This window comes from Vipera ursinii, assembly GCF_947247035.1.
Source record: "Vipera ursinii genome assembly, chromosome: 1".
In the NCBI taxonomy this organism is placed as follows: Eukaryota; Metazoa; Chordata; class Lepidosauria; order Squamata; family Viperidae; genus Vipera; species Vipera ursinii.
In genome coordinates, this window is record NC_139512.1 from 311810284 (window position 1) to 311837495 (window position 27212).

The 27212-nt window shown below is 39.3% G+C and overlaps 1 protein-coding gene across 1 annotated transcript; it reads right to left on the reverse strand.

Annotated features, from left to right (window-relative positions):
- Nucleotides 1-318: 318 nt before the first annotated feature.
- On the reverse strand, nt 319-26416 carry SERTAD4 (SERTA domain containing 4; the record flags this gene model as incomplete). The annotated part of the gene is given in 5 exon segments (XM_083348277.1): nt 319-2689; nt 6154-6269; nt 11721-11985; nt 26127-26330; nt 26333-26416. Coding segments are annotated over 5 exon segments (1389 nt in total). The 3' UTR covers nt 319-1969.
- Nucleotides 26417-27212: the final 796 nt, after the last annotated feature.

A 27212-nucleotide genomic window follows, 5' to 3' on the forward strand; every position in this document is an offset into this window, starting at 1 on the left:
TTTTGAATGTCAGAAATGTATATTTGTGAATGTTGAGATGTTATATTGGTTTCACTGGTAAAAATAAATAATTGAAATGGGTATATATTTGTTTTTTGTTAAGTTGCCTAATAATTATGCACAGTAATAGTCACCTGCACACACAGATATCCCCCTAAAATAGCTATAACTACAAACAAACTAAAAACTACTTCCAAAAATATTCAGCTTTGATATTAATGAGTTTTTTGGGTTCATTGAGAAAATGGTTGTTGTTCAATAATAAAATTAATCCTCAAAAATACAACTTGCCTAATAATTCTGCACTCCCTGTATAGGTTCTAGGGTAAGGCCTAGGAACTCAACATTATTTTATAATTGTTTGAATAATTCATGTAGCTGTAGAGAAAAATGTAAATAGTTTTAAGAGGGTTAAATGTTTTTAAATTAATTCTATTAAAGCATAAGTTGGATCCAAATGAAAGGTTTTCATTCATTTCTGCAAAAAAAAGTAAGGGCATGATGCAGCAATAATGAACTACTTTTCTGAAATTATGATTGCTCCTAATTCAGCCAGACCTTTAAATGGTGTCATGTAGTAATGATTATTCCAATTTATTGATTCCTTCAGCTATAAAAATTATATTTAAATGGAACAAAATTCATTGTGTGCTCTATCTGGAATTAAAGATCTTGAATTTTAGACAGAATATTTTAAAATGACAAATTCCAGAAACGATCCAAATATAATCCTAATAATTGAAGATTGTCCCCCCTCTTTCTCCAAGATAATTTTTAAAAAAAGATTGAAACTCTTACATTCATTTCAGATAAAAATCTTATATCACCACATCATTTATTAACATTGTGCTTTTTTCCAAAATAAAAAACCCTACAATTATATGAAAACCCAGTACATGCTCTTTACATTTTTCTGAAAAGAGAAAATGACATGAAACAGAGTAAAATATAAAGCATGCCACTGGTTCATGAACTTCATTATACTAGAAAGAAAAAGGGGAAAAAATATCAAAGCAACCGACAGTTGCCATAGAAATATTCAAAGAGCTAATGCTTGTTTACAAGAGACACGTCTCTATTGTTTTTTTTCCTTCAATCCTTTCTTTAAAATGGCAAATCAAAAAGCGACTGAGCAAAAAGAATGAATAGCGGCAGTTGAATAGGAAATCAAGCTTTGTATTTCAAAGGAGACAGAATTCTAATAATATTTGATCCACCCTGTTATTATTTTTTCCTGTTTAGGTTACATCCCTGCTGTAGCTGTTTTCTTAAACTTAATTTTCACCCTGGAAAAATTAAGATTAAAAGTAAGGCACCAAAAAATCTCTACCATTATAGCAATAAACCACTATAAGGCTTGTTCATTCTTGCAGCTAAGCTGAAAACTGTACATGTGCTGGAACTGTATGTAGCATTTGAAATGAAGTCTCCATAAAAAGGGGGCATTGTACCCTATCAATAAAACCAGACTTAAATACATTTAGAATAATGTCACTTCTGGACCATAAAGTGGGCCTATTCCATTTTGTTTCTATGCAGTCTTTTTCAAAGCCATTTTGATGGGCAAAATGCATTCTTCCTTTTGCTGGTAACAATCTGCTTATCAAATGTATAATTAATTGATAAGCATAAAGAAGATTCCTCTTAATTCATGCTAGGTTCCCAAAGGGATACATGAAAGGAATTGTATTTTTTCCATCTGGTTTATTGGTTCTTCTAGCAATGGAAGTATACAGTGCAACTGTGCTCTTTATCAGGATCCCATGTACAGTATTTATAAATAGCTCATAATGCAGACCTTACATACGCTTTGATAGAATCTGCTCCACAGTCACTGAAAGTATCCATGAAGTTTAGGACACAATTGTACCAGTTCTACAAAAGCATAAGAAAATTGATCCAGACTGATTTTTTTCTGATAATGTCAACACTGTGCTTGCTTCTAAACTGAAATTATTCAGAAGATGGCTCATATTTTATTTCCTTTACTGCAACAAATTTTGCTACCTGGTAAGCACTCCTTTTTTCGTAAACACTTCTTCCAAGATTCATTCACGTTGCTCTTGTCATCATGACTCATCTCAAAATAATTGTAATATTTGTTTTTACATTCTATGGCATGATCACTTTTCAAAGATTCCCAGTCTGAAGCGTGTTCTCCATCCATATCATGGCCTCCTTTCTCATTATTGAATATTGACTTGTCCTGATTACCATGTGGCCCAGCATTTGTAATGAAAATTTCATTGGCATGTATATGTTCGTCACTCCTATAAACTGGGGAACTGTTGCTACCATATTCCACTTGTTGGGAACAACTTGGTAAAGACACAGAAGCAGTGGAATTCCCCACTGCAGAATTAGTAGATAATGGTAGACTTAAATAATGGCTGCCACATTCTTGATAAAAACAGCATGTGTGGATCTTTTCACAGTCCTCCCGTGCCATCCGAAGACGCTTCCTATAAGGACAGTCATGAGACATGAACCACTCTTGACTTGAAGTACCTCCAAAAGAGCATGTAGGAAAACACCAGTTGTTTTGCATGATAATCTCTCCATGAATTCTTTTCATTAAATTATTTATAAGAACAGATCTCCTTAGGTAGACTTCAGGGTCGTCAATGTACTTCAGTTTTTCCAAAGACATGTACAGAATATGTGCCCGCTCCTCAAATACAGAGATTGTCTAAAATGAACGAGAGAGGAAATAATAATAAAAAATGAGTGCAGTGTTAATTAATTGAATCATGCCACTGAGATTTTATCCATCCATGCATCATATAATATTTGGGCAGCTGACTCTCTTTTGCCCAGGAGAGTTAGATCATCTTTTATCTTTATTTTCTATTCATTTTATTCCAATTTCTTTGATCACTGTGAGCTGCCCAGAGTCAGAGCTGTCCTATTAAAGAGGCAGCATGCAAGTTTAATAAATTCCTATATTATTATGGTTAAGTGGTTCCATTGTTGTTTACTGTCATTATTATTCAACTCTCACAAATCTCATCAGGAGCTGTGAGGCTTAATGTTGAGTATATTCAACCTTATCACCAAAGTAAGACTTCCTAAATCAAGGAAACTGAATTTAGCTAGCAACTGAAAGAAACCACAGTGCTTGAATGATTACTAATTCATTACCAATGCATCTTTGAAGAGTTCTTTTAACAGAAATGTGCCAGTAAATAGAACAATATGTGAAAAAGAACAATAATTTTAGGAAGAACAGCTTTCTCCTGGAGGTCTGGCTGGCACCAAATCTGATGTCCTTCCATAAGACTTTCAAGATGGAGCTGTTACGCAGGACAGTAGAAGTTTGATATTATTTTACTGACTATAACAGAGCCCTAGTTGTTTATTGATACTTTGTGCTATGTCTTGATGGTGGGTTTAATTTATACTTGTCTTAATTTATACTGTAAAATGTTGTCTTGTCAGATACAGCAGTATATACATTTAATAAATAAATAAATCAACTATTAGTAGGTTTGGTACGCAATCTACTAATGATTACCTACTGTAATTTTAGAAAAGCAAAAAAATAGCAGATTATAAGGAATCAGGATTAACTACAAACATGTACATGCACACACTCTAATCCATGTTTCTAGTTCACTTCAAAACCTGATTCAATTGAAATGACTATGCTTATAGTTACAAACTGATAAATATCTGGTAGGCTGTTTCATGTTTGCGGTAAAATTATCTACTGGTCTCTGTCTAGTTCCCATAAAAGTAATCACTATTACTTTTAGCAACCTTACTTAACAAAAAAGTCATGGTCTAAATGAACCATGAATTCCAACATTCCTTGGTGAATGAATTTTGACTTTCCAGATGTCCAGGCAATATAACAACCTTGCAATGTTCTCCTTATCTATATTATTACAGGCTGGAAAGAGAAAAAACCAGTCCCAAGGATTGTTAAATTGGTGTCCAATTTCATAATGAGATACTTATGAGAAGTAAGACATAATGGAGAATAGAACTGGTGAGAATCTGTACAGCTATGCAGTAAAATGCTATTGTACTAGAGTGCTGTTCTGGGGAATCTCTCTCTCTCTCTCTCTCTCTCTCTCTCTCTCTCTCTCTCTCTCTCTCTCTCTCTCTCCTCCCTCCCTCCCTCTCTCCCCCTTCCTCTCACGCTCTCTCCCTCCCTCTCCCCCCCATGCATGTGTTAGTTCTCTCTTGAATATTAAAATTTTCAGTCCAGAAACATGCTCTGTATCACTGATTCCTAAGCAAAACCATAAAATAAAGCTTCCTCTTTGCAGAAATTCTGCTTTTATTTTAAATTAGCATCTATACACAATTAACACAATGATAGTAATTTTACTACCTATCCCAATAAAGAAAATCAGGGAAGCAGAAACAAATTTTAATGTCACTGTAGGTTTTTTTTTAATCGCATACACTGCCTCCCCCATACAGAGTTAAGTATAAAGAACTGCACTATTGATATTGTTGCTCTAACATTCATTGTTTCGGTTATGATTGCCATCCTCATTATTAACATGGATGCTGAATATATGAATGGAAGAAATCTCAGGCGGCTTTTCTATCACCTTTTTCCACTACATCCCTCAAACACCCTTTTGGAAGGCTATGGAACTTCCTCAGGCAACACAGGATGCTGGCTGTGGAATTCTGAGAATTGGAAGTCCACAAGTCTTAAAGTTCCCAAGGTCAGACATCCCTGGTTTATATGATCACAGGGCCAGATTCTTACTTGCCATTCAATGCAAACTTTCATACAATGCTTGTTTACTTTAAAAGCAATGTGCCTCTTGCTCAAATCTCAATGCGGTTAAGTACATCAAACCAAAACTGCGCAACTTACTGCTATATTACAACAAGACTGCCATTTATGATCTGAGCCTCAACTACATTTTTCCCTCACTTTTTATGTGTTTATTTTACTTACATGAGTTTTTTCAGATATTGGCAGGTTGTACTTCAAGTTCGGACTTTATTCCCCGTGGCTACTCATCACTCTAGCAGAAGTTTTTTTGAGCAAGTTAAACATAACCATGCTCAGCTTTGGCTAGTTCTTTAGAATAGGCCAGACAACTTGGCCTAGAAGTTAGCTTTTATTTTATTACTAAAAGACAGTAAAATGCCATTTTTTAAAATTATTATTAGATGTCTAGAATTAGATTGCTCGCTTCAAATTTGATATCTCAATCAAAATGCCTAATTCTTGGTCACCTAACTTGAAAATAATCAGAGCTAGCAAAAGATACTGCATTTATATGTCACATGAAAGCAGATAGGATATAGTAAACTAACATTGGAAAGACATATGTGTCAACTATAAATTCTGATTTGAGAATCCCAAACCTAGAATGTGATCTAAGAACAACCCATGATTTCCAGCTCTGGCCCATATATCATAGTAAACATATCACGGAAAGAGCATCTATGGTTTGTTTAGCCATTTCTGATGCAAGAAGAATCAGGTAAGAGCATACATCTTCATATATTTTTATTCGTGATACACCAGGACCCTTCCAGGTTCTTGCTTTCTATAACATAGAAACATAGCGAATATTATTGGTCATCTCTAATTGATCTCTGATGCTTGCTTCCTCCCGTGTACATCTTCCTCCCTGCCCTGCCATCTTTGTTAAGGTTTAAGTCAATTTTAGTGTTAATATTTATTATTTTAATGCTTTAATATTTTATCTTGTGGCTTTTATTGATTGTACACTACTTAGAGTTCCCTCTAAGTGAGATGGACAGCATGTAAGTTTAATAAATAAATACGTTTACATGCAATGGAAGGTGGGTTCAATATTTTGAGTGAGAAGGATTCTATACTCAACAAACCATAGACCATTTGCTCAATAAACAGCAGAGGGAAAAATTATGGTACATTCTCATGATGCCAAGTCTCTATTAATTTCTGAGTTATACAAAAGAATTGCACAGTCCAAATTTTCTTCACTAAAACAGAATTGATAGCAATAAAGAAAATAAAAGAATTGACCAGTTCATATTAACAGATTACAAGTTTAGAAAACGCAGACATACTTTTTTTTTACAAAAACATATTACTATTTATGGAAACTGAAATGCATTGCACTCAAGCAAAAATAGAAGTTATACAACTTCAAATCAGAAACTCAGAAGTAATAGCTTTTTGAAACTTACTTTGGGTGTACAGTTACTGAGTGGTGGATGAAAATCTTCTTCTTCCACATACTTTCTTTTAAAATATGTGATCTTAGATGGTGCTATAGGGTTTGGATTTCCTCTGTGATGTAGTGCTGTGGGAAACAGATTACATATGGTGTAAACTGCATCTGACAGGTACAAAAGACCAATAAAGGAGATTGGAGCTCGGAGTTGAAATGAGGGATCCTTGGTGTTCTCTGAGCTGGATTGTTTTCTTGCAGATGTTTCATTACCCAAACTAGGTTACATCATGAGTGCAAAAAATATCAAAAAAATATATTCCAGCTTATCTTTACTGCTTTGGTCATATATGTATACTTGTATGCTCCAAACAGGAATCAATCTGTCTGTCTGTCTGTCTGTCTGTCTATCTATCTAATAACAGTTTAAGCGAAAAATAAACTGAGGTAATGGAAGGTTTTCCAAAAGATTTCTAAGAAAGAAATCTGTTTATTTAAGCATAGTTGTCACAACAGTTTAAACATTGTTTACATGCTGGACTTTAAGAAGTTTTATCCCACACATCCAACCCATTTGAAAAAATATCTGCAGCTTTCATCACTCAAATCTTTTTTTTTAGAATTAGCAATTATGCCATCTTAAAAAGACTAATAAGGTTTAATACATTGCTAGTAAACAGTAGCTACTTACAGTCTTCAAGATTGATTTAACCAGAAATGCTTTAACCAGTATTTAATCAGAAATACCAATTCTATGGAAGCCAAAAGTCATAGAGTTCCTCTGTGGAAGGGGAACTCCCACTTCATAAAACCTGCTGAGTTTGAGGCAGCCAGGGAAGAAAGACAAGGTGGTGGCTTGTAACTCTCCCACTTTTTAGAAATACCTCCTCCCATTGGTTTTGGGATGCTATCATATCATATCACTTTGAACTATGGTGCTGGAGAAGACTCCTGCGAGTCTCTTGGACTGCAAGGCCATCAAACCAGTCAGTCCTAGAGGAGATCAACCCTGACTACTCTTTAGAAGGCCAGATCCTGAAGATGAAACTCAAAAACTAGGGCCTTCTCTGTGGGAGCGCCTGCCCTCTGGAACCAGCTGCCGGTGGAGCTGAGGACTGCCCCCGACCTCCGATCATTCCGCCGGGGCCTGAAGACCTGGCTCTTTGAGCTCTCAGGCCCAGGCTGAGGAGAAATTTTTAATTCGGGTTTTAATGTATACAGGGTAATTTAATATTTTTTAATTGGTTTTTTAACTTTTGTATGGTGGATTTTTAATTCCCTGTAAACCGCCCTGAGTCCTCAGGGAATAGGGCGGTATATAAATGTAACTAAATAAATAAAATAAATAAATAAATACTTTGGCCACCTAATGAGAAGGAAGGACTCACTGGAGAAGAGCCTAATGCTGGGAAAGATTGAGGGCAAGAGAAGAAGTGGATGACAGAGAATGAGGTGGTTGGATGGAATCAGTGAAACAGTAGGTGTTAGCTTAAATGGACTCCAGAAGATGGTAGAGGATAGGAAGGCCTGGAGGAACATTGTCCATGGGCTCGCGAGGGGTCGGACACGACTTCACAACTAACAACAACAATATCATATGAAAGCTATCATATCTTATTTGTGACCTAAAACCTCTATTTGGCCTAGATCCTACCTTATTTGGTCCTTGGAAGCACCAGAGTAGATTTTCCCCACCAAACTCTGCAGCCAACTTCCATCTCCACAAGCAGCCTTCCCTCATACCACAAAGGGTGTTGCACAGTATTTTATGCTCCCCAACCCCACTCAAAAAGCCACATGACTGCATTTCATGAAATACTGCCAGTAGAACCTGATTTCTCATTGGCCAACCTTCTAATGAATAATTTCCCCTGAAATGTGATGGAGAAATGGAAGATGCCACTGTTACTATCTCAAGTGCATGGATTTTTTTTTTATTTTTCCAATTTTTTATCTCTTTCACAACTCTCTTATTACAGAAGATAAAGTAGATTTGTATGATCCCTTCTGACAAGAAGGAACAATATCCTTATTACAAATCTTATTTGTAATTTGTGTATCAAATATGCATAATTTGCTCTAAACCAATTTGAAATGTTCTTTAAATTCAATATAAAGGAAGTGATTTGGAACAGGTAACCAAAACGTAATTACTCTGAACTCTTTAGAGACCGATGGATACCATAATTTAGTCTGGGCCATGGTATTTCAATCAGACAGTGTGCTACCACAGAGAGTAAAATTTTAATTATTGCTAGCATTTAATATGGGCACCTGTTTGGGAAGCATTGCATTTTTCCCCTATGCTACTTTAAACTTGAAATAAAAGCTATACAAATGAAGTGGGCACAAACTTCATTTTCAAAGTGGATATTGAGGGACTTAACCCCGTTATCATTTTTGGTGCTAAGTATCAAAGTTGGAATAAGTCATATATAATTATTTATGTCTAAAATATTGTTTTGGCAACTAAAAATGTTTGTAGTACGAGAAAGAAAATATTAAAACATTTAAACCATCACCAACATTGGAGGGAGGGGGGAAAGCCTCATAGATCACTATCCAGTTTGTTTACACTTTGATTAATATGGAATTTTAATTTCAGCCTTCTTTCCTAGAGGTCTTTTGTAACATGCTTCTAAAGCTAAATTCAACATAAGGCATCTTTAAGCATGTGTAGAATCATAAAGCAACTATAGTATGCTCATATATAATTGAAATTAGAGGTAGGAAATAACTTGCGAGGCTTCCAATTCACTTAAGCTCAGGATGGGAAATCTGCATCTAGGTGACTGCATGCACTCTATGCTCTAATTTAATGTGCAGAAACAGAACGCAAGAGAACTATGCAAACTTGCAAGGCAGAAAGCTCTAATTTTGGCACTGGGTTCATATACCAGCAGCTCTCACTTCATTCATCAAACCTTGAAGCACCCTCCCCCAGTGATTCTCCTCATGGGTCAATGGCCTTTTATAGAAAAAGGCTCTTCTACACATACATCTGAACCATAGTCAAGTGATCAGGAATAAATCGTGATAAGCTTCAGCTTTGTCTGTTTTCCTCCTTATTGTAAAGGCATAGGAAAGGTTCTGCTTTTAGTGTAGTGCAAAGCAATGCATGTTACATTCATCATTCATTTAAATTAAAATTAGTTGATTTGCATGGATGTGAAACCACTTGGCTCCAGTTTGTTTTGGATAACTTTGGTTAAAGAAGATTTCAATTCAGTAATTCCAATCTAACATAACGCTAAGGGTTGCTCTATAAACTATTTCATTTTTCTTCTCACAAACACAAAGCAGTGAAGGGAGAAACACTCCCCTAAACCATCACATTGAGATCAGTTCAAAATTCCCTCTGGAAGGAAGTCAACACTTCATCCCTAAAGATCCCAGGATTTATCCTAAATCCAGACATGGAATGGGGCTAACTGTGGGATCTCAGTGGGGTGAAAGAGTGTAATGTATAGAAAAAAAATGTAACGTAGAAAAAAATATTCTTAAATCAGGATAATTTAGCAGTCTTGTCCAAACAGTCCATATTTCAGCTTATAGTGGGAGCTTTTGCCATTAAATGTACTGCCATACAAAACTAAAATAGTTCAAAATGGAAAAAATGAAGATGTGCTAATAATTCTGCTAGATATCTAGTTCTGTGGCTTTAGGTTTGATTTTGGAACAAAAATGTTCACCTTTTATGGAGTATCATACAAGGAGCTCCACCAGACAGTCTAATGTGACACAATCCACGCATAATTTTATCATATCCTCCTCAGCTTATAAGGTTTAACCTCAAAAGACACCCCCCTCCACTTCTTCTCTCAACTCTTTCTTTAAATATAGGTATGTTATGTAAATTCCAAAGATTGTCTGCACCAGTCACATAGCAGAGAATAAGTTGGAAAATGCTCTCTTTTTTAAAAACTGACTACTACCAAGGATCTGATTAGAAATTGAGTTTGCTTAGGAGTTAGACCCTACTCATATTTTTTCCACTGGTGCTCGGAAAAATCTAACAATGAAGAAAGGACCTTTGAGAAACTTATAAAAAGTCCTTTTTTTAAAAAAAATCGAACTATTACTCTTGAATGGAGTAAGACAAAGAGGATGTTAGAGAGACAATCCATCGACAGGAGAACCAGCAAAGGAAGCTTTTGCCTGCACTAAATCTAATTTAGAATCATTTCCTGACAGAAAAATTAATCAGTGGAACAACCTGCCTCCAGAAGTTGTGAATGCTCCAACACTGGAAGTTTTTAAGAAGAGACTAGAAGCCATTTGTCTGAAATTTTTATTTATTTATTTTTAGTTTAATTCCATTTATATCCCGCCCTTCTCCGAAGACTCAGGACGGCTTACAAGCTTAGCAGTAGCCTTCATTCTATGTATATGCCTGCTTATTAGGGCTTTCACACACACCCCCCAAGCGGCATTATTACAAAGTCAGCTTAATTGCCCCCAACAATCTGGGTCCTCATTTTACCTACCTCGGAAGGATGGAAGGCTGAGTCAACCTTGAGCCTGGTGGGACTCGAACCTGCACTAATTGCAGGCAGCTGGTGTTACTTAAGGAGGCATTAGCCCACTGCTCCACCAAGGTAAAGGATTTCCTGCCTGAGCAGGAGGTTGGACTAGAAGACCTCCAAGGTCCCTTCCAACATCATCATCATCACCATCATCATCAACTACTACTACTACTACTACTACTATTATTATTATTATTATTATTATTATTATTATTATTATTATTATTATTATTATTATTATTATTAATTATTATTATTCACCACCACAAGTCACAATCATTGCCACACCAAATACACAAACACACAGATTTGGCCCCCTTTTGCTTTTGGAACATGGAAAACAAAGCAGCCAACAAGAACAGAGATCAAACACCCCCCCCCCCCAACGTTAGGTGCTCACAGCAACCAAAGGGTCAGTTAAAGTAAAAGCTTCTGCAAAAGAAAAGCATTAACTTTGACCTTACAGAGATTTTCTATAGAGCAGTTTATCCTAAAACATCTCTTTTTGGTTCATCAGTCCCCCTGCCCCACCCCTGCCTTTCACCTCATACTATGTTAACTGCATGAAATGCCCATGTTTGCACAAAGCACCAGAAACTGGGGGAAAGCAACAGCCAAACTGAAGGAAGGGCTCTTGCCTCTTGCTCTGCTGGTGAAATGCCCCTTAGTGGAAAGCTGACTTTGTTCGCCGGCTTTACGATCCTGAACCAGAAAAGATTTTGGATCAGTTGAGGCCTTTCCTAAATCTCAAGTAATAATCCGGAGCTAAAAAAAAAAAAATTCCCAGTCTAAATCTCCCAAATTGGTTGTGGAGAGAAATGAAAGCAGAACCCAGCAACAGCCAGCGAGTCGAGTATGCTGGAGCGCTTAAGATGTTGGACTCGGGACTCGTTCCCACGTCCCCTTCCGTCACGGAAGCTTCCTGCTGGATTTCTGGCCAGTCAGACCTTGAGCACCGACTATCTCCCAGGACGGGAGGTTGGCAGGAAAACGGGGGGAGTAATTCTAGACTCGCTGCCCCGCGCTCCAGGAGAAGCGAGCTGGCCTGTAGCGTTACCTGAGGGCGGAGGCTGCCCAACCGGTGTCCGGCCGTCGCTGCCCTGCGGCGGCGGCGGCGGCGGCGGCGGCGGCTGTTGCGCCTGCCCCTGGGCGGTGCTGCTGCTGCTGCTGCTGGCGGCGGCGGCGGCATCCGAGGCGGGGCTGCTCTTACTGCAACAGTGCGCTTCCCACAGCGGCTGGAACTGGCCGGCTCCTTCGGAAGAGACAATGGGCTCGCAGAAGCTGCTCAGGGGCAGCACCAGAGTCATCGCGGCGCCTCCGATCTGCAAACGGAGACAAAGAGAGCGCGGCCGGTCAGGTCGGGCAGCCGCCGCCTTTCCTTCCTACCTGCTCCCCCCGCCCCCCGCGCGCTCCACGCGCCCGCCAAGCTCGCCCTGCCCTGGCGTACCCTCATCCGGCAGCGGCCATTGCGCGCCCGCGCTCTGCAGTCAACCTGGCATTTGGTATCTCCGCCGAGCCCTCGGCCTTCTCCTCCGGCCCCGAAGGGCCGGTGCCTCCCGCTCTCGCTTGCCTTCTGCACCCGTCGCCCACTCTCTCACCCTCTCGACGCCGATCGCCTCGCTCGGTTCGCGCCGCTGGCTCTGAACGTTTCCGTCGCTGCCGATTTTGCCCTTCAGCACCCTGTCTTGTCACCTATTGCTTAAATGGCGAGGACGAGCCGAGAACCCGGCCACCCCCGTTCCTCCGCGATTCGTGGCAGGAGTAAGCGCCGCTGATCCCGGGCTCTCGTCTTATTTCCAGCCGAATGGTTAAGGATCCTGGCAGCCCTTCCCCAAGAAAGGCAACCCTTTCTCCCCGTTCACTGACCGTCTGCCTAAAAGCCCTTTGGCTGCCGCTCCCGATTCTTAATTCAGATTTCCTCTACCGCGAAAGAAAGAGAGAAAGAGAGAAAGAAAGAAAGAAAGAAAGAAAGAAAGAAAGAAAGAAAGAAAGAAAGAAAGAAAGAAAGAAAGAAAGAAAGAAAGAAAGAAAGAAAGAAAGAAAGAAAGAAAGAAAGAAAGAAAGACCAAACAAACCAATCTGAGAGATATACCCAACTGCAGAGGAATCACTTTATTCTCTACAGATACAGTGATCCCAGAGACGGCATTGTATATTTGTCTCTTACGTGTGGCTGGTTGGTTGGCCTGCCCCTCTCTCTCTCTCTCTCTCTCTCTCTCTCTCTCTCTCTCTCTCTCTCTCTCTCTCTCTCTCTCTCTCTCTCTCTCTCTCTTCCCACCCCCACCCACCCCTTCTTCCTTCTTCTTTCCCTCCCCAAGCGAAACAGAGCGAGACTCTTAGGTAGTTGTTTCCACCAGCTCCGATTGCGTTGAACTGGATCTGCCTCCAGTCAAAACACTGAGATTAAGACAGAAAATTGGCTCTGGTTTCAAGCGGTGAGTTGCAATCCCACAGGAGCCAAGCACAACATCAGTGGAGCAAGCAGAATATTAAACAGGAGCAGGGATTCCCGGGCCAGAGCCAGGCACTAAGCCATCTATCCAATCCCATTGCAGGAGAAGGAGAGGGAGAGGGAGAATTTCTGAGAAGGAGAGGCAACCCGCATTACAATGTGCTTTCTACATTAATGCACATACTCCTTGGCACACAAGCCAGATGTCTCCTCAGCTCTATGCCTTGCTCTTCAGGAAACAAGAATAATTCTGTTTTCCGTCCTGAGTATTTTGAAGAGATTTGACGATTGCCAAAAGGCACGTTTTCTCCAAAGTAAAGAGTGCAGGGGTGCTGGTAATAAAGAATCAAAAGCTGATATTGTGTTAAGAATTACAATCTGTCTGGCAAAATTAATAAGGAAGGTGGATTCAAAGAATGGATGAGTTGGCAGGGATTGTTTAAATCTTTTAGTCCAATCTTGGCCAATCTTGGCCAATTAGAAACGCCTGTATCTTTTAACTTTTCCTCATAAAGCTTGGCTTCTAATCTTTTTTCATCCTGACAATATATTCTTTGAATATCTTCTAACTTGTCTACATCTCTATTAAGGTGTGATTCCAAAAACCGGGTGCAGTACTCCCAAATATAGTCTAATCAGCTTAATTGCAACAAAAATACTACTTTCTGCTATCTAGAACCAATACTTCTGTTAATTCAACCCAAAATGGCTTTGGGTCTTTTAACTGTTGCATCCTCTTTGATCCTGTTATGGTCAGAGAGCCAGTTTGATGCACTGATTAAAGGCATCTGACTAGAAATCAGGAGTCTGTGAGTTCGAGTCCCATCTTAGGCATGAAATCAGCTGAACCAGCTTGGGCCAGTCACTGTCTCTCAGCCCCAGGAAGAAGGCAATGGCAAACCACTTTTTTTAAATCTTGCCAACTGAGCTCATTTTAAATTGTAATTTTGTATTCTAAGCTAGTAGCCAGTCTCTCTAATTTGGTGTCATCTGTATATTAGAGTACAACTTCCCTCCCTGTCTTTTTAAGTTATTTATAAAGATGTTAAATATCATTCAGATGATGATGGAATCCCATGGACCCCACTTGATAAGTTTCTTCCAGAGCAGTGAAGTAATAGCACCCCTTGGGTGTGGTTGTTCAACAAATTGCAAATATGCCGGGCCAAGTTTCTTTTATTCCACATTTATCCATTTTATCCACAGGGATATCATACCTGAACTTGTCAAGTACTGTACTAAAATCAAGTTATCGATAGCATTCACTTAGTCTAGTAAACTAATTGCTCTGTCATAATAAAAGAAAATATAACTGATATGGCTTGATCTTCACAAACCCATCCTGGCCCCCTAGTGATAGTGTTACTGTTTCCCAAGAATTCACAGAAATATGGCTTCACAATTTATTCTAGGACAGCCATTAAACAAATAGCTCTTTAATTTCCCCAAACCTCATCCCTTTTAAATATTGGAACTATGTTTGCCCTTATACTAGTTTCTTGGAGATAACAATCATTTCTTCTGAAATAAATTCTGCCAGCTCCTTCAACATGCTACAGCATAATTTGCCTGGTCCTGGAAACTTCAATTTATTCAAGATAGCAAGGTGAGTTCTTTGTAGACTTTATCAACCTGGAGCACCATCGTCTCTTGAGGAAATGAGGAAGTGCCCTCACCCTCTTCTAAGAAAGACTAAGAATGACTGTTACAAATGAGGGGCATTACACATTTCCTCTGGATAGTGTTTAAATGCCTGCAGACCATCTTGCCATTTCAGTCAACAATCAAAAAAGGCTACACTTACTCTTGTGCATTGGAGGACCATAACTTGATTCACTGGCTAATGTGTGTCTATCTCTCTTAATCGCCAAAATGAATGATTAAAGTTACCTCAATGCATATTCTACAGGTCAAAGGAAGCTAGCAGAATGAATTCAAATTAAATGATTCAAAGTAAATAATTGTATCATTTACACAATGTCCCATCATTTTCACATCACCATGACATAACGGCTGTGACCAAGAACCACCCAACTGTAGCAAATTGTCAATTCTGACAAACCTGAATCTACACCCAAAATTTCTTGTAAACATTGTGCCTGATATATTGTGGGAAGGATACTACCTTTACTGCACTTGTTTGAATAATGGGATATTTCTGTAATTTTGTTGCTGTATCCTTGATTACAGAAAATCAATATAAAACCCATCCATACTATCTTTGGGGCTGCACAAACTGCCGGTGCTGCTGCACTCTGCACCAGCTGTAGCTTCAGAACAGTCTTCAGGGGTAACCCCATGTAGAGTGTGTTGCAATAGTCCAACCACAAGATGACTAGGGCTCGAATGACCGAGTACAGGGACTCCTGATCTAGGAAAGGCTACAACTGGCACACAACCTGAAGTTGCGCAAAGGCTTTCCTAGCCATGACTTCCATTTGGTCTTCAAGCAGGAGTTATGGGTCCAGGAGAACCCCCAAATTGTAGATTGGATCTGTCTGCATTACTACCACCACCACCACCCATCATGCACTAAAGATGCCAAAATCCCGGATCTTGAAGATCCATGAACCTAAAGGCAGATGGTCTTGCCAGGGATCAGTCAAAATCTGTTGTCCCCCATTTACCCCCACAGCCTCCAGGCACCACAAGACAGCAGCAACAGTATCACTTGGATGAACAAGGGTGGAAATAAAGTGTTGGGTATCATCAGCTTATTACAGATACTTTAACCCAGTGACAGATAATGTCACCCAGTGCTATTATCCGGTGATATTAACATAAATATAACAATTATTCAGTAATGTAACTATACTATACAAAAAACCTTGCTTTGTTAAGGCCAAAAAAGTGTATGAGCTATCTTACAAAACTTTTCAATTACAAAATGCCACAAGGTTTATACTTTTTTGTTTTTCTTTACATATCTATTCTTAACCAGCTATCCACTTCTGCAAGCCTCCATTTTGTTATTATTTTCCTTCCCCATCACTCAGTTTCATATTCTATGGACTATTGCGGAAAGGATCTTTCCCACCTCCTCAATTTTTATTCTGAAATATTTTTTGCATATTTGCAAGCTTCAAGTTTTACTATAATTCTGCTGATAACTGTTTGCAAATTTTTGTCTTGACTTCAGTGATATTGAAGCCTAGATGAAGTATGAATTGAATTCAGCTTATAAATTTTAGGCTATCAGTTGCCAGCCAACTGAATGCATTAAGAGCACACCCAGAGGCAACTAAGCAGCCTTAAGGTTAAAATTTCATTGCATGTGTGTAGTTCTGTTGGTGTGATAGACCATTTTGCAGTACTATTCCATTTTCTCAACTGTTCTATTTTCACAACTATTCCATTTTCACTTACTATTCCTTTAGAGCAGACATGTCAAACACAAGGCCTGGGGGCCGGATCCGGCCCGCGAAGTGGTTTCATGTGGCCCGCAAAGCCATCCTGGAAACAGTGAGGGAATGGCCCCCACTGCCTTGGCTCTGGCCCAGAGACCCTCCTTCTGCCAGAGACCCTCAGATCTGTCCCACTCCTGCCCAGCCCCCCATAGGCACCCTTGATGCGAACGTAGAGCTGGCCACACCCACCCAGTAGGCCATACACACTCTAGCCACGCCCACCCAGTAGGCCACACCCACCCTGGCCATACCCACCCGGCCCCCTGAGGGCATCCGCAATGCTGATGCGGCCCTGAATAAAATTGAGTTTGACACCCCTGCTTTAGAGTCATTATGATGCTAATGAGAGAACTGTAATGATGCCATTCACAATGTCAAGGAAAAAGGGTATTTATGCACTTCTAGAAAGCCAGTAAAACAGAAGTTAAATTTGAAATACTTGTTACAACAATGCTGCAAATCTTGTGAAATCCCTACAGGCCAAAAAGTGGAGTGGAGATGGAAGCAATGTGGGGTATTGGTAGGGCCTCATTAGTTACTCTACATTGTTTAGCAACAGCATGCGGCATTACTAATTCTGAAACTCTTTGATTTGTTAGTTGTATGAAGTCATTCTTATCTGCACTTATGAAAAAAATGTACTCAATTTGCATCTTTGGGTCAAGAAGTATGTATTTATCATTGTTTGACAATAGCATTACTTGATTTTAAATTTAGTGACTAAAATGTAATCTTCTCAAGTATTTAGACTTATTTTAAATTGCTTGTTTTATATATTTATTGTTTTTTAACTAAGTCCTATGCACTGTCCAGATTCGCTTTCATGTGAGATGGGCAGCTATACATATATGATAACAAATAAACAAATCTAACATCAATTTGTATAAGCTGGTACCCATTTCATCTAATGCAGAGTAAAAAAAAAGACTGATACAATGCAGAACCTTATTAATCTAAAAGAGAGATATCTCCAATGTCTGATTAATTAAATATGTGAGTTGGGGAGGAAGTCATTGTATACAAATCAACACTATATATGTGTTCCATTTTGAAAGTGATGTATTATGGATATATCAACAGCCCTAGCATTTTCTTTCCTTTTTTTCAGTCTGGCTTTTCATTTCCTCCAGGATCTTTGTCTGTTTCTTCTTTTCTGCTTAAGATTAATGAAATCAAACACAGAACAATTCTAATGTTTCCAACAAATGGCAAATATACCTAATCACACATACATTCATCTAGAACATGGGTACTAAATTTGATAGCGTCAAGTGACATATCATGACATATCATGACTTTTCTATCTTCACAGAGCCAGGGTGGGTGTCGCCTGAGCACGATGCATCCGGCCCACAGGCCACCAGTTTGACACTCCTGATCTAGAAGAAGACATTAGAGTTTGGCATTTAAAATGGCAGGGCAGGACTTCTAGTAAATTCAGCATGAAGGTAAGTCACTGAAAGACACTTTACACAACAAGGCAAACTCATTTTTTAATTCATTCATTCAATTTTATGTATTGCAAATTATTGAGGTAACTCAGTAGTAGTTGTAATATAACACAGTACTTTACTATGTCTGTCAAATACACAGAAGATGTCAAGAAAGGTTATATCTCACATACTACAGTAGTTTGCTTCTAGAACCTTGAATTCTTTTTAGCATGCATTTTGATTGACATTCATAAATAATAAATGTATTTTCTCATCAGATTACATATGAAACAAAATTGCTATTGCTTCAACAATTTATCAAAAAACAGAATTATCACCATCCTTACCGCTACATAATTTAGATGGGAGAAACTGCGTTGCTATTCATAGTCCATATGAATTCAGGGAACCTAGGTTTTACTGAATTTTTCCCTGAATTTGTATACTTCCAATATGAAATCTTTTGCTATTTTTTAAAAAAAAAGTTGCTAGAGAGGGAATGGCTAATTTAAGGAGAAAACTGTTGTCAAAGATTGGGAGTCACTCACAATTTGGTATAAGATGGGTAATTATATAAATGTTTTAAATAATTTAAATAAATAATTGGTAGACTTGCAGTATTTTATGCAAACCTACTATCCAATTCAGTAAGTATAGGATTTTTATTGAATTCACAATCTTCCTTCCTTCCTTCCTTCCTTCCTTCCTTCCTTCCTTCCTTTCTTCCTTCCTTCCTTCCTTCCTTCCTTACATTGTAAGTCTGGCTTGGAAAATATGTAAAGGCAAACAGTATTGATACATATCTTTGCCGAACTAAGAGATGAACCCAGGGTGATGCTTTTTTACCTCAGGCAAGGAAATGTAATGAAATGCATGGAGTTGGGGGACAATGGAAAGCGATGTTGCCTGTCAACAATCTGCTGATCAAGAATCAGACAAGAGGACGGGGGAAGTCAACAAGGGCTTGATGGTCAGAGGAAGAAGCTTAGGAAGGACTCACCCTAATAAATCAGATAGTTAAAAGTGGCAATAGGAAGTTTGTACCTTCACACTGTAATGTAGTCTTACAGTAAAATAGGTTTAGCTCATCTAGTTGCATTTTTTTAATCTAGTTTATCTGGAAGAACTGATAGGAAATTAGGTGAGCCCATCTGTAGCAAGATTATTGATGTAGATAATTGAGGTATAAAGTATTTTAATTTCTGCTGGTGGTTTTATTATTATTATTTATAAATGAATGTTAGTTATTCAGATGCAAATGGCTAGTCAAACATATTGAATGAATGAATGAATGAATGAATGAATGAATGAATGAATGAATGAATGAATATAGAAGCAGAAAAGCAATTCCCCATCCAAATGTCTGGCAATACTCCCTTTTTATAACCCTGTAATCCCAAGAGTTGGGGCAACTGGATGGAGCTGAGCATTTACTGAGCTGTGGTGGTGTAGTGGTTAGAATGCAGTACTGCAGGCTAGTTTGGTGACTGCCAGCTGTCTGGAGTTTGGCAGTTTGAGTCTCACTGGCTCAAGGTTGACTCAGCCTTCCATCTTTCCGAGGTCAGTAAAATGAGGACCCAGATTGTTGGGGGCAATATGCTGACTTTGTAAACTGCTCGGAGAGGGCTGTAAAGCACTGTGAAGAGGAATATAAGTCTAAGTGCTGTTACTATTGCTACTGGCCAGATGCCCTTCCTGATGCTACATGAAGTTCACAGCAGATATTTTTTTCTTTGTGCCCTAGGAGAGAAACATCTGCTGTTACCTAGGATTGAACTCTCAACCTTCAGAGTGGGAAGCAAGCATCTTCACCACTAGGCCAGCATGCTGCTTTATCCAAGTGTCTGGCAATGTATTCATGTATCCATTGATCATACTAACTGGAGATTTGGAAAAGTTTGTTTCATATATAATTATGAAAAGTACAATCCAGTATATCTGTATGGTACCAGATAAATAATAGCTAAGACATAAAGTGGGAAGGGTGCAAAAAGTATAGTTTACATTCAGTATTAGAAGAAAATTGTTAAAATCCTGTAAAATACTCTAATAGATATTTCAGATGGCCAAAATTGCTTCCCCTTGAGATTAGATATGAAACATTAATTAGTTTCTGGATCTAGCCAATAATCTGCCATCTGCTAGTCATGATAAACCAAGAAAGATGTTTTCAGGTGTCAGTTACTTAAACTGTACAACTATGTCCAATAAATATTAATTAATTAAATAAATAAATAAATAAATAAATAAATAAATATTTTTTTAAAAAAATGTAAACAGGGAGGCTCTTTGGATCATCCTAAGATAAATGTCTGAGGAAATTCATAAAATTGATTCAGCTACTCCATGACAGAATGATAGGACGGGTTCTTTACAATGGTGATACATCAGCTGCATTTGCCATTTCCAGTGGGGTAACCCAGGATTGTGTGCTGGTCCCAGTCTTCTTCAATCTGTTCTTTGCTTGCATATTGTTACGTGCTATCTAGGGTCTGAAGGAGTGTACATCAACTACCTAATGGACAGTTCCCTCTTTGACTTTTGTCACTTGAACACACAGACAAAGTGCCTTCATACAGTCATTCAAGAAACACCCTTTGCTGTACATTCCTGGTGCACAAAGTCAGCAATCTGTAGTTGACAGCTGAACTAATTCTCAGATTCTACTATGCTCTTCAGTTTGATTATCAGCCTGAACAAGACTGATGTCAAACATCAAATCCGTAGAACCAAAAATCAATGTTAATGATATCCAGCTAATAAATGCAAAAAGCTTCAAATACCTGGGAAACTTCATCTTGAGTGATAGATCTTTGGACAAAGAAATTGATTCCAAAATCAGCAAGATCTGCTAGGCACTGGGGCAGCTTCATGCTAGAGTACTCATTCAACAGAACATCCATATCTCCACAAAGGTGAAAGTCTGCAGAGCTGTATTATCCCTTCTTTCCTACATGGATATGAGTCCTCAACTCTGTACCAAAGGCACATAAAAGAACTGGAGAAATTTCATATGTGCACTCCATCCTCAGCATTGATTGGCAAGATCGGGTCTCCAATCTGGAGGTCTTGGATCACAAAGAGTACATCTGCATTGGGCTCCTGATTATCAGAGCCCAGATGAGATGGGTAGGGCACATCATCAGAATGGATGACAACTCTATAGTTTGCCAGTTGCTCTGTAATGTACTGAACTCTGGGAAAAGGTCTTGAGGTCAGCAGCACAAGCATTGCAAGACACTATGAAAGAAATTCTAGCCAAGGAACTAGAAGCTGCAACTATTAACAGAACCAATTGGTGAGTCATTTGTTATGAAATCTCCACCAGCTTTGAAGACAGGCACCATCAAAAACTGGTAGAAAACCATGAGCAGAATAACAGAATAACACCCACAGTTACTACAACAATGACCTTTCAGTCTGTTCAGCACCAGATTCTGTGCCTCCAGACTGGGACAGCAGAGCCATCAGTATGTCCATAGATGAACTGCAAAACAGCATGTCTTCTTCAAATCTAAAGGATTACCATTTTATACAACTATGAACTGTTTCATAGGCTAAACTATATAACCTGTGAAGTCCATGTCCCTATGCACGCAATTCCAATTCAGCAGCAATTTTGGGGGGAATGGATCTGGAAAGCTGTATGTGGCCACAGGTAATATATCTCAAGTTTAAAGGAAGAACCTTCTAGTATGGGCTGAAGAGAATGGTAAAATAAAAAATGAGATAAAACAAAGGAAAGTTTAATATATATGATGTTACACTGTTTCATAGTTTTCTCATGTAAGTGCTGACTGGCAACATAATTATTACTCAGCTTATTTCTGTTAAGTATTGCACTGGAAATTAAGATAACAATAGCATGTTATGTATTATTTTCCTAAAACAGCACAAGGGTTAAATCAAGTTTCAACATTCATGTATTGAATCACATTCTAGTGACACTATACTCATCTTTTAAACAAATTCAGTAGCCTTGACAATTTTTGACCATTTTTTTTCACAGAAATATTCACAAGTTTGCTGGACTGGAAATGGTTTAATGGACAATTGGAAATATAACAGTCTTCAAATCTTACTGACCTATAGGTGCTAGCATCTTTTGCCATTGATCAGGCTAAGAATGCAGAAATTGTAGTTTAGCAACACCTGGAGGGCTACAGATTTTCTTTTTCTGTCTGTATACATTGAGAGAAATATGCAGAGAGATGAGAGAGATTTCTACAGACTTAAAAATAACTCAAGAATATTAATATTTTCTGAGTGCATAATAAATTTTCAGTATGTTAATGTTTTATGAGATTCATAAAAATTATTAAAAAGTATTGATGACAAAAAAACCTTTACAAATTCTTATACCTCTGTTTCTTTCCAAAAATATTGAAATTAGAGTACATTTCAATGTTCTTCAAAGTCTAAAACAATGTTTTAAAAGTTCTTTTTTATTTTTGCTTAGGGCAGTGATAAATGGGGAAATAATTTATGTATTCATAGGGCCAAAATAAAATATCAGTGTGGTCTTCTTATTCAGAAAAGATTTTAAGTTCTTTTTTAAGGGTTCCAAAAACAAAATTCCAGGTTATAAATTATTAGTTGTTTTTTTTTAAAAAAAACACCTTTGCATTTCTTTTTCCCCATGTATAGCTTCAGGTTTCCTTACTATTCTTCTGAAATCTCTACAAACAGCTTTTTCAAATAGTTTGATTTCTTTTTAAAATGTTGGGGTCAATTAAGTGTCAATTAACTGGCATCAGTTTTACACAGACTTTTTAGAATATGCCATCAGAAAAAGATATAACTGCAGTACCTATAATGAATAAGTCTGAAGTGTTTTTACATCAGGACAGAATCATTGATGCTACAAAGCATATCTAAACGTTGCATTCACTTCTCAGTTCTTATGTGACCACAGTACATCGATTTCCCCCTGAAAAATGACTCTTGGTGAAAGAAATGAGAAGAGTACAGGTACTAATCCTCACTTAACAACTGGGGCCAGCAATTCAGTCATTGAGTGAAGTGATGTGGTGGAATCGCCAACTAGTCAGGAGAAAGGTATTAAGAGGAGAAGTCCTTACACTGCAGAGTGCAGCACAGCCCTGACTTTCCCCAGAATCCCTGCAGTCTTATCTGACTGCAAATGAAGGTACAGTAAATGTACATATCCCAGGATTATGTCACAGGGTCTAATCTGAGTCAGTCACTGGGACCAAAGGTTTATTTTTCCAAAGATTCTACTTTGAGGTTCTTCATGAGAGGTTCTGGTTGCTTGTGCCTGACAGGTGTCCCCTAACTGAAACATCATGATTTTACTATTTTACTTCAGCTTTCCTTTGCTTTACAGACTTGCCATGATCATAAAACCAACCACTGGTCACAAAGTTACTTTTTAAAATCATCCTATCAGCAACATTCGCTAAATGAGTCAGTTGCTAAATGAAAACTACCTGTATGCCTCCTTTCAAACTTGAAAGGATACAAAATTTGAAGATTCATGTTTATTTGAGTATCTAGGAATTTGAATTGTATACCCATAGTTCTAGGATACATATATGATACAATAATTAAGAACCCGTAAATATTTTGACAATAATAAAATATTCAAGATTCCAAACTATTCTGTTCCAAGTACCATGCTTTGCTATCAGGCTGCTGATAACATGACAGAGATAACTGATATTTTGAATATATAAATGTTATTTCTGACATAATTTTCCAGTTATATTAAAAGCAATTTCATATATTTTTTTTCAATAGAACAGCAGTACTTTGGGATGCATCAATTAGCAGGTTTGTTAGATTTATTCCACTGCATTTGTCTTTGGTGTTAATTCATCCTTGGAAAAGTTACATAAATAAATAATCTCTATGAAATATTTTACATGGTTTGTGTAAATGATTACTTTTAAAGGGCATGTTTATCACATGGAGGCTGTGGGAAAGAATCTTAATAAAACATAGATCCTTTCCTTATAGATCTATAGAACAATTAAGTTTCATGTAGAAAATTGTTATTATATAATAAGAAATTCAAAATACATGTTGATAATATTAATTTTAAAGAAAAAACAGGTCAGTGGAGTCCTGAGTGGGTTGATAAACTTCTCCTCTTAACAAAGATTTCTAAAATCACATGTTGGTTCTTTTGATTCTTTAATTACTCTCCTTAAAATAAGTACCAATTAAAATTGCCTTTCCAACTGATTTTGTACCCCAATGAAGCAGTGCACAAATGTCACTGACACAATAAATTAGATGGTTTATGAGTTAATTATATTCCTGCCTTATCTTCTGTCCACTGAATAATGCAAACAAAACCAAAGTTAAGCATTCTGGAAAAAGGGAAGTTGTCTTTGCTGTATCATGTGCTACTTTCCATGAAGTTTAAGAGCTATTATTACACTTGTACAAGATTCCTACTAAAAGAAATAAATACCAAAAGAAGGATTCCAAGGAAGTGAATCACAAATATTGGCAACAGGCTTTCAAGACCAAATCCATTCTTTGCAGAAATCTGCATCAGCTACTTCACCTCTTAATTTCAATTAAAATCAGTGGAGTAAGCTACTATAACAACTTTATGTTTTCTCCTTTTAAATTCCTGCCCTCTACCTTAGGGGCTTTATTTAAGATGCCATTTTTAGATTAAGTTGTACATTTTTAATGACTGAGTCACTGAGTCATTTCCTTGGCAAGCAAGGAAAATGGGAATCATGTATCTTCAAACGCTGAGGCACTGCAGCAAAATATTACAGATAAACACCTCCCCAAATTGGCTAGGACAAAATCGTTACTGATTTATTTATTACACTTAGAATGGTTCTCTTAGACAAAGGCAACTATACTGGCAGCCAGTAAGCTAAACCAGCTCATTTTCAAACACTACAAGCCATATATATTTTTTCTTCCCAGCTTCAGAAATTTACCTTAGCGTACAGCATTTGTGTCTTTATACACAACCTATTAGTCGTGCTTTTTATTTTTGTTTCTGCATCACACTAGAGACAGACAAGACAGTCTACTCTACCCTGATAGTATCTGAAAGTCAGTAGCAAAACTCTAACTGAATGTTTCGGTTGGCCTAAATCCCCTTTGCTAACCACGTCATCCGTATAAAATACAAAAAAAAATAATCGAGTGTGTATGTGTGTGTACGATTGTCCAAAACACGTGCAGATTAATGATCACAGACGCACAAACACGTCTGGAGAAATCGCACCCACGTTTTGAAGGCGCTGCCAGCCAGTCCTAGAAAGCCGCGGGGAAGCTACTGGCCGAACGGCAACTCTCCATTCCACACACACACACACACACACACACACACACACCTTTCGCCGGGAGACTGAGGATGCTCCTAAGCACGAGGCGCCCTCGGGAAAAGGAGGGTGAACTAAGAGGGCTGTTAGCGATTAATGAACACTAAAGCGACCCGTTTATTTATAACCCTCCGGAGGAGGGTCGGGCGCTTCTCCTTCAGAGAGAGCCTGGCACGGCGCGCGGGTTTCTAGCGAAGGCGGGGAGAGAAACAGAAGGAGGAGAGCGCCAAAAGAGGGCAAGAAGAGCGCCAGGCTTCGCGTAGTTTTCCTTTCCTCAAACGGCCAGAGGCTGCCACTTTCACACATACACGCGCGCGCACGCACACACACACACCTCCAAATCACCGAAGACTATCGGGCGTGGGGGAGGGGGGGGAACTGGTGATGACGGCGGCGCTGGTGAGAGAAAAAAGAGGCGGCTACGCCTCTCACGGTGAAGACGCCAAACACCCTGGGCGCCCCTCTTCGCCGTCTCCCCTCTTCGCTCCCAAAGGGGAACCGGAGTCCTCGACTGGATCCTGCCCTCTTCCTCAGGATCGGTCATTCAGCATCTTCTTTGGGTTTCCCTCAGCCCCTCCCCCGTTGTTCCCCGCCCCGGCACCTTAAGAGAGGCGCGCGCTTTATGTCCTGTCCTTCCGTCTCCCACCACCACCACCAGCAGCACCTTCGCCTGAGGAGAAAGCAGATGCAGCCTTGGAGAAGCGGAGGGGGAGGCCAGAAAAAAAAAACCGCTGCCCCCCCCCGTCAAGCCTTGGACCCTTTCACCCGCCCCCCTCGCCTCCCCCCTCCCCAAGGGCTTCCCTTCTCCAGCCGCGCCAAGTCGCTTTGCCGGACCCATCTCCTTCTTCTTACCCGCAGCTTTGCGTGGCTAGCGGCGGCGATTCCTCCCTCCCTCTGGATCCCGCTGGCGGCCTCTTTTAGGCTTGCCCTCGGTGCCCGCTGCTTCTCCGGGGAAGCGGCGGAGGGGGGAGGAGGAGGAGGACTGTCTCCTCCTTCCCGCCCTGGCTGGTGTGCAGGAGGCTGTTGTGGTTGAGGCGGATGAAGAAAGAGCCTCTCTCGCTCCCCAAAGCGAAGGAGCGTGTGAAACCAGTCTGTCCTGTTTCTGCACATTCATGTACACCCCTGGATATGAAATTGTACATACGCGCGCGCGCGCGCGCACACACACACACACACACAGATTTCAGCTCAGGGTGCCCCCGGGGTTAGAAAGGGAACGGGACGCCTTCCAGCTCCTCCTGCCGCAACCGGCTGGCTAAGCAAAAGGAGAAGGAAAGGAAACGAAAGGCTCCCTTGTTGTCTTCCAATAACCTCCGGCTCTCCGTCCCCTCCAGCTAGGACGAAAAGAGCCCTCGCGGCCCGAGGTTAAGACCCTTCGCCCTCTCTCGCCCTCTTTCTGGTATCCTTGCGGTACAGAAGGGCTACTTCTGCTGCACGGGCTAGGTTAAATTTGTTCGGATCACCATTGTTGCTTATGGAGCCCTGCAATTTTTTTTTTCCTCCCAGCAGTCCTTTCATCTCCTCAAGTCAAGGCAGCACAGATAGGAACCAGATGAGGAGCTGGAAGGCCAAGCATTAGAGGAGGTGGCCGATCTGTAGGATAAGAGTTTCCACCTGGGTCTGGGAGGCCGAATTCAGTTACCTTGCTCCTGTGTGGCTCATTTTGCCTTTTTGTTCTATTTGTCCCTTGTGGGCTTTCTGGCCCAGAGCGATCTTAGATAGACTTTCTAAAAACAAATAAAATCAATTTGTGACAAAGGATAGTTCTATGCTTTATATTAGATGCATTATATGAATGATGGCTCCATATACCAATCTCTGTTTCAAAGTTTCATGCACATAAGGAACTGAGAACTAATTATCTATTTCAACATCACATCCAATTTAGCAAGACTTTACCGTGAGCTTTCCAGGAGCTCTGCAACCCTGAGTATAGCT